We start from the raw sequence: 8,734 nt of genomic DNA, 5'->3' as shown, positions 1-8,734 counted from the left end.
TTTCTTCTACCGTGAAGATGGGGGCGATACGTTCCTCCGAAACGTCGGTTAACACCACATATACACGGTGCCAAATCCCAGAAGACTGCTTCCTTCATATTTTTCCTCATTTAACTTTACATTTACTTTTCCTTGTTTGTTTATAAGTACATACTTTGTATAAGACTGAAACAGAAAAGTATAAATATCCTTGAAGATTTTCCATTTTTAACACAAAAATTTGATTCCCCTTCATTTACTCCTCTACTTCAGATATAAGTACTGTGGTATAATAATACTACTACTAATAATTAAGGTATACTATTAATTCTATTAAATCTGCATCACTTCTACTAAAAATACTATTCTGTTAATGCAGGATTTTTACTCTTGTAGACATTACAAATTCTGATAGGTTAAGTATTAATTGAATAAGTCGGTATGTTTCCTGGTATGTGTTTGCAAACTGTGATGTCCATTAGTGCTACTGCAGTACTTTTGCAGACTTGTGTTCCATGTTGTGCTTTGCTTTCCAGTCATTTTCTGAAACATACAAACATTTACTAAAGATTCCATTCAGAGCACAGCTGTCCATTATTGTGCATCCAATGCAATATTTGCCAACAACTATGAGGACTTCCAAGATCTTGCAGTGATGACTATGAAGAGTACAGAATTCTGGGTTTCACACTGTGTAGTTTGGAAAAGCTCACTGTTTCAGAGGAACATACTCGTATCACTTTCATTTGGGATCACAGAGTAAGCTGAGCAAGAAACCAACAAGAAGCAGGCAGTGTGCAGGCATGTTGTGGGCATTACCTAGCAATGGCCACTGTTTAGCAACGAGTCTGTACGCCACAATATGAAGGAGGTGTTTTAATTATTTGGTGATGAAGGGTCAATGAACTCAGCAAATCACGTAACACATGAACATATCTTGCCCAAACACTGCAAAGTGATCAGCTGGCTGGGTTGACTGTTAGAATAATTATCAACTTTTGAAGACGTTGGTTTACCTTGGCACTGTTTTGAGCAATAGAAACGAGGGTCTGGCCAGCCCTCCTTCTTGCAGAGTGAACACTTCTTGTACGTGTGTCGCTCTGGTTCCACAGTCTTGCAATATGTGCACACTAACAAAATAAATCAACAAAGCGGTATAACTAATTTATTCCCTGTTCAAGTCAAAACTTGGAGGACAGTACCAGTCCTGTATGGACTATACGACACACAAAAATTTTAGAGAGAACTGGCACATATTTTACAACTGTAATGTGCACATGGAATTTAAGCAGCATCTTCTAGAATAATTGTACCTTATGTAGGACTTGAGATTCTCACAACATTCGTTATGAAAAACACTATCTTCTGGGATGACACCATGTAGTCCACTGGAAGTCAACTGACATTTAAGAAGAACATTTCCATTTCAGGGTTGAAGAACAAGCCAAGAAAGGAACCAGCATGAAAGCAAGTGGCAAGCAAGCAAGCGAGACAGTGGTTGCCACTTGCTTTCACGCTGGTAATATGTTCCTCCAAAAAGACGGTTGACTCGACAGACTACATAGCGTTATACCCCTTCAAATGTATCTTATTAAAGCATCTAGTGTGGAGGAAATACCACTAATTATATTCAAGTCTAAAAGTGCTGTGACAATGCTTGCTTTCTCTGGTATTTAAAATTCTTTCTTTCATCATGTGGAAATGTTTCAAAACTGTGTCAGACGCTTAAACCTGAATACCCAGTTACTATGGGCTTATGGATTATGACACTATGCATGGGTTCAGACCTGAAGATGGAATTAGTATCTGCCTCCAGACTTGACTGTATGATATCATTAACATGAAAGACAAAAAAAGTGTGACAGCGTAAATCCAATATTCAAAGTTCATGCTCTGTAGACATTTAACTTACTCTTGTATTTGCTGAGGGCTTTATTTTCAGAGGGAGTGTCTTGCTTTGAGGCTTCATTATTCTGATGCTGTTTCTTTTGCTTTTTATTTTCTTTAGTGTGTACATTTTGTGACGATTTATTTTCAGTTACATCACAGTTGCCAGCGTTTCCATCTGGCATGTTACTCTTGATAGAGATACTGCTCTCCATCCTGCTGTTAGCTGGGCCATTTAAACTTATATCAGGTTCACCTGAAAAGACAGTGATTTAATTTTAATTCATGTGCTTTTATGGTTGCAGAATGTCTGCATGTTCAGGCAGATTACCCATTTCTATAACTGAAAATTCACTGGATGGAAGTCAAAATATTTTGCTTATTTGATAACAGATGTAACAAATTACAAAACAACAGACCTCCAATATGCCTATATGGATGTTAAACATTTGTGACAAAAGAAGGCTATAGAAGAAGAATTCAAACAGAAAAGAACATAGTTTTCCAGAGCAGTGCTAATTAACCTTTAACGTCTGAAGTGCCCCAATCAGGCCAGTGATGAGTATGGTCATCATGGCCAAAATACCCCAATTTGGCCAGTCGGGCATTTAAACTACACTAGTAGAAGCACATGCACAGTTCTAAATATTTATTTTTAAATGTAGTAATTACCAGACAAACTTGAGTAAAACCCTAATAGAGGAATTAAAATGATACCTATGTGAACAAAAAAAAAATTGGTATACATATTTGTTATGCCCAAACTCATCCACGAGCCAATACTTTTATTGCAGATTCTGCAGATTAATGTGTTAAAATATAGTAACATTCCATGTACATACTTTTTTTGTTATCTGTTTGATGTATATTGTAACGTGTTTTACTACTGATTACGCCATAGAGATTGTTAATTGGTTTATTTAACAACCTACAAATCTCGGCTACAATTAATTATAACAATGTTGCGGGGTTTCACACTTTATAACCCTATTCGCACTATTCAATTCACTCTATTGTCAGTAGAGTACACGTTTTTATAACACAGGAGTTATACAACTGCAACTGTATCACACACTCCCAATTATTACTCGGTAATCACGAACTATCACTGATTCTCGCACACGCGTCCATAACTCGTAACTATCTTGTGAACTTGAGAACTGTCTTCGGCGCTGATACACTTTAAGTCTCTCCGGGGGACAGCTACAAGTTAACTCACTCCGGCGGCTGTGCAGTTCCCTTATATAGCCGCAGTGCTTGCCTGTTACGTAGTGAGTGCCTTGTCACAGTAGGAACCGGTGCCACGTCACAATGTTTGCATATAGCCTAGCAACGCTGTTTACTTGCGCCGTGTTACGTCACCGCAGAGGGGTGGTCAGAGTTGCCACGTCACTGCCGGGTAGGGAGGGGTTGTCCTCCATTGCACAACATGACACAATATATAGGCTAAAATGAAACTACAGTATTCGATTTCACTATGAATGCACAGAAAGCAGATCGCACTTTGTATCTCAGCCACGATGCAATTGTCTGTTCATGACCATAGAAAGGGCAATAATCTCTTGCAGCTATAACAGAAGGTCTTAGCAGAGAAGAAGGGGCCCCTCTAGCTTTTCTTGAGTAGCCACGCTTTCATTCTTCTGTCCTTTAGTCAAAAGATTCAAAAATCTGAAGAGTGTAAGCAGTGCTAGCAGAAGACCAAATGATTTTATTGCTTCCATCTGCTTTATGACACCAGGGACTGCTAAAATATGTTAAGTGTTACAAGCAGGACTGATTTTATAATGCAGAACAACTCTGTGAAGAAATGGGAAACCATTTTTACAGTACACATCAAAATTGAAAATAGCCTATAACTCTCTGTATAAAAATTTTCAAATCTTCCGTTATAATATGCAACACTATGTTCTTTGCTAATACAAACAAAGTTAATTCATATTTATCATAAAAATTGTGTTAGATACAGCATTTTTAAACACAATGCTTAAAATTGTTTAAGCGCTCTAACAGGAACAGACATTTAAACGCAGAGCGGCGAAGGGCATTTAAACAAACTCCGGCCAGCTGAAGCTTACCATCATTTCAAAAGTCCAGTGTTGAAAGGTTAAAGACTACCTGATAAAATAAATGAGAAGTTCTAAGAAGAACTAATCACCTAATTTCCTTTGATACATGAACCGCACTGAAAATTATGCGTCCAAAATTTCTTCTATTGTTGCAGGTGTATTTGTTGCCAGTGGAATGTGTTTACCAAGCTGTTGCCTAGCAATGATAGGAGGGAATACATAGACATAGAACAAGGTGATCTCATAGGCCTACTTTTTTTTTCCAAAATAGGGGAAGTACTCTAAAAAACATTGGGGTGGTGTTTTCTACATGACCCATGCTGAGTTGTTATCAGCAGGACCAGTAGATTAAAGGGAACCCAGTTCCTGGGTGTACAACTGGCCCACCCAGTTCTTGGGGGATATAAATGTGGGCATCTGGCCCTCCAGGTTGGGGGTGTCTCAAATCTGAGACAGTAATATATGTCATGACTCCTGCAGGACGCAAACCCAAGAATGACTGCCCTGGAGAGTGTCAGTAGCAATTGTAAATGACACACCCATCCACTCGTCAGAAAAGATGACCCACAAAATTCTGGTCTTGAGCCCCAGCTAGGGCTTGACACCAAGAAAGCCTGGCCAAATGACTATCAGTCATAACATAACTTTGACTCTTTGACTCTGTGAGTTAGTTCCCAAACCCCATTCAACTCCAAAGTGACTTAAAATACCATGTCAAGTTCCAAAATATAGAAAGAGGAACCTATATTATAACAAAATAAATGGTGGACTATTTAGCCATGAAATCCTACCTAGAGAAAAATAATCTCCACTGCTTTATCTTTTCAATAAATTCTGAAAAGCCTATAAAGGAAGTAATCCATCACCTTCCCCCCAAACATGCTAATGGAAGATATTTCCAGCAGCCTTTAGGACTTAGGCTTCAACGTCACCAATGTAAGGCAAATGATGGCCACTCAAAGAGCACCCAACGGCCAAACCCACATGGAAACCCTCCCTCTATTCTTTGTTACCTAGACAAGGAACATAAAATCTCGAGAGATATTCAGGCTGGCGTTACACAACGCTGGCCACCTGCACAGGGAATGCCCTGAAGAAACAAATACAGAATCTACACCGAGCTGCTGCAATTGCACCTAGTAGAAGGAGAGAAAGTTCATCCAATATCATACCAAGGCTGCAGCCATGCAAAAGGAAAACTGCGAAAGAGAAGAGCACAAGCTCCCAAGGGATCCTCTACAAAGACATCATTCTCTAAGTTTACCCCACCAGAGCGGTCCTATGCAGCTGCATTGCGTCAAGACACGCAACACCAGCAACCACGTGCACCACAGACAGATGGGAAAAGTGTGAGGCCCCCAATGCAGCACCATCTGCCACAACAGGAAATTAGAGAATAAGTCTGTCAGTACAGGCTCCCAGTTTCACTAACAGTGACATGTTAAAAGTCGCCACTGTAGTGCAACAGATCATGACAGAGCTCAGTGAAGCTGTATCAGAAAAAGAGAAAATAATAGTCATTACAAAAATGGTACTTAATGCAATGAAACAAGATGGCTGTTAAAAGAGTTCATAGGCCACTCAAAATGATAGTATGTGCCCAGGAACATTTAATTTGTGAGTTCTAGGTGTGGAAATAATGCCAAAGTTTCTCCACATCTTTCTGTTACACCCTCTGTGTGCAAGCATTTGTGTATTGTTGACAAGTTGATTTGTGCTAGAGCTGCCAAGCATCATGATTCTGATAGATCAGACAGTACATATGGTACTCAGCAAAGCATATGCAATTATCTGAAAATTAACAAAGTTCAAGACTGAAATCTGTGCTACTGGATTTGAACTGAAGCTTCCAGTGTATCAAAAATTAATACTTTGTGTCCTGCACACCAGTACAGAGCATCAGCTATACCTTGAACTTCTGCTGGAGACATATGCTTGGTATTTGCCTTGCTCTTGTTTGTTTCAGTCACTGGGTCAGTCTGTACCTTTGTCGTAGAAGCACTGTCTGATCCAGGATCTTCTGTATTGATAAATTCTGTAACACGTAAATGAAAAAGAATACCAATTTGTGAAAGAACACCATTTTAACACTCCATATCTGAAAAGAGTGAATAATACAAACATTACAGGCAAAAACTCTCATCTCTATTCTGTTTGAAATGATACAATTTCCTGACATTCAATTTCTATGCTAAAATCTTCTAAAGTGATCAGACATGTCAATGTTGAGTCTCGATTATCAGGGTTGATCACCTGAGAAGATTTTAGCACATTTACTCACTGTGAAAGCTTCAAATCTTATTGAATTTCTATGTTAGTAAGTACAATTTCTGGCTGAGGGAGGGTGTGTTCTAAAACTGTAACAGGTTCAAATATTTGGGATTTGTTATAATCAAAATCATGTTCATACAGGAGGTAAAAACATATTACATTTGGGAAAGTCTTGCTTCCATAAAGTTCAGAATCTTTGCAGAATCAACTGAATATGTGTTCTACAGGGAGATCGAAAGGTGGCGCACATCAAACTAAAAGTTACAACTCTTTTATTGACCGTCACAACACAACAAACAGAAAAAATCAAGGTTAGCACCCAGCTATGGTTTCGCTACATGTTTCAGCCACTGACGGCCACCATCAGGCAAACACATATACCATTTAACTGCTGTACATTAGATTGGATACAATCATTTAAAATAATTTGCATAAAAATACAATAAGTCTATAAAAGAGTTGTCTACTGTAACACAACAGGATGCACGAAATAAAAAAAAAACTAAAAGTTGTTACAAATTGTATTGCAGTTAATATAATTATATCTCCTACCGCTAGATGGTACTGTAGGAGTACTAACGAGTAGAAATGCTATCTGTTGTGTATCGTTCATATGACGTCTGCATTATAGCTTTGTTTATTGCGTGACAGACATGTCGTTTTCCCAAGAACGAGTTTTCATGGAACTGAAGCGTCTGATCGGGTTTTCTTCATTGATGAAGCGTGGTTTCACCTTAGTGGCTATGTGAACTCAAAACAATAGCATTTGATCATCTGAAAATCCACGTGTTACATGGAAAGCCCTTGCACTGTCAGAAAATTGGAGTGTGATGTGCTGTATCACAATCGTTGAATAGTGGGCCCAGTTTTCTTTCAAACAACAGTGAACAGTCCAGTGTACCAAGACATCATCATACAGTTTATTGCACTTCTTGAAGTTGATGAACATGAGTGTTGGTTGCAGCAAGACAGTGCCACATGTCACACATCTAATGAACCCATGCAGTTCTTGCACAATTTTTTCAGTGACCATCTCATTTCAAAAGGATTGTGGCCCCCGCATTCGCCCGATTTGTCACCTGCAGATTTTTTCCTTTGGGGATACCTCGAAGAAATGGTCTATAAAAACAATCTGCATATACTGGATGACCTCAAAGACGAATATTACGATGGCGATTAACAGCATCTGTTTACAGGTGCTCCACAAAGTGGCCTCAAACATGGTAAAAAGAGCTCGCGCATGCATTGCTGAACAGGGAAGCCATTTCGAGCATATGTTATAAAGACATGATTTGATTTTGTATTTCTAAGATGTAAGGCTATAAACATTAATAGAAAGTGCTGTATGGCCTGTAGTTTGTGCATTAAACCGGCAAAATATAATTGCTTAGTGTAATGTGCGCAACTTTTCAATCTCCCTGTACTTCCTTATAAAGGATACCATTTGTATCATTATTTTTAGTTTTCTGGGTCATGCACATTCAGAACAATATCATCACACCAGTGGAGGGCACGCAGTAGCGTAGTTGGTTGAGGCACTATGCTACAAGCCAAAGGTCATGGGTTCGAGTCCTGATGAGGTGGATTTTTTTTTTCAAATGACCTAATCCTCCCAGCTGCACTATGAACCTGGGGTCAACTCAGCCTCTAACAGGAATCTTCATGGGGGGTCTTCATGGGGGATAAAGGGCGGATGGTGCATAAGGCTGACAACCTTACTGCCATCTGTGAGCTGTCTACATCTCACAACCATATGGGCCTTCACAGCCTGTTACAGGGATAGCTTTATCTTTTATCATCACACCAGTAACCCATTAGTATTACTCGTATATATGACATCACTAATGAAGTCTGCTCATATAATTCCTTTCATGCAAAGAAAAAACCCCCATCTCTAAGTGATTAGTTTCATTTCCATAGCAAAATGTATAATTGCCTGATGGTTTCATGCCACAATCATCTTGTCTTATCTCTCCTCCTGTACTCCCACTATATCTAACTTACTTACTTACTTACTTGCTTGCTTACTTACGCGTGGAGCTCGGCCCTTCTGGAGGAGCTGCTAATTCTGCAGCTACTCAAGAATTTCCCAGAATTTTATGGAACCCAAACGTTCATTACTGTGTTCACAAGAGCCCTCCACTGGTCCCTATCCTGAGCCAGATCAATCCAATCCATACCATCCCACCTTATCTCTCTAAGATCCATTTTACTATTGTCCACCTGCCTATGCCTTGGTCTTCCCAGTGGTCTCTTTCCTCCTGGCTTTCCCACCAATATCCTATCCACATTTGTCTTCCCCATTCATGCTACATGACCTGCCCACCTCATCCTCCTTGACTTGATCATTCTAATTATACTTAGAGAAGAGTATAAGTTATGAAGCTCCTCATTATGCAGTTTTCTCCAACCACCTGTCACTTCATCTCTCTTCAGTCCAAATATTCTCCTCAACACCCTGTTCTCAAACACCCTCAGTCTATGTTCCTCCATTAATGTCAGAGATGAAGTTTCACACCCATACAGAACCA

At 39.4% G+C, this 8,734-nt stretch overlaps 1 protein-coding gene across 1 annotated transcript in view; it reads right to left on the bottom strand.

Annotated features, from left to right (window-relative positions):
• Nucleotides 1–109: 109 nt before the first annotated feature.
• LOC111872155 overlaps nt 110–8,734 on the bottom strand; it is an 80,225-nt gene continuing 71,600 nt past the window's right edge. The window contains exons 24-27 of the mRNA XM_023865744.2: nt 5,842–5,967; nt 1,892–2,122; nt 996–1,109; nt 110–522 (exon numbers count right to left, since the gene is read on the bottom strand). Of these exons, the coding sequence (XP_023721512.1) occupies nt 464–522; nt 996–1,109; nt 1,892–2,122; nt 5,842–5,967 (530 nt within the window). The 3' untranslated portion in view covers nt 110–463. The remainder of the gene's footprint in view (nt 523–995; nt 1,110–1,891; nt 2,123–5,841; nt 5,968–8,734) is intronic.

This window comes from Cryptotermes secundus, unplaced genomic scaffold (assembly GCF_002891405.2).
Source record: "Cryptotermes secundus unplaced genomic scaffold, Csec_1.0 scaffold574, whole genome shotgun sequence".
Lineage (NCBI taxonomy): Eukaryota > Metazoa > Arthropoda > Insecta > Blattodea > Kalotermitidae > Cryptotermes > Cryptotermes secundus.
Note: the sequence above shows the minus strand (reverse complement) of the source record. Positions and strands in the feature narration are given on the sequence as shown.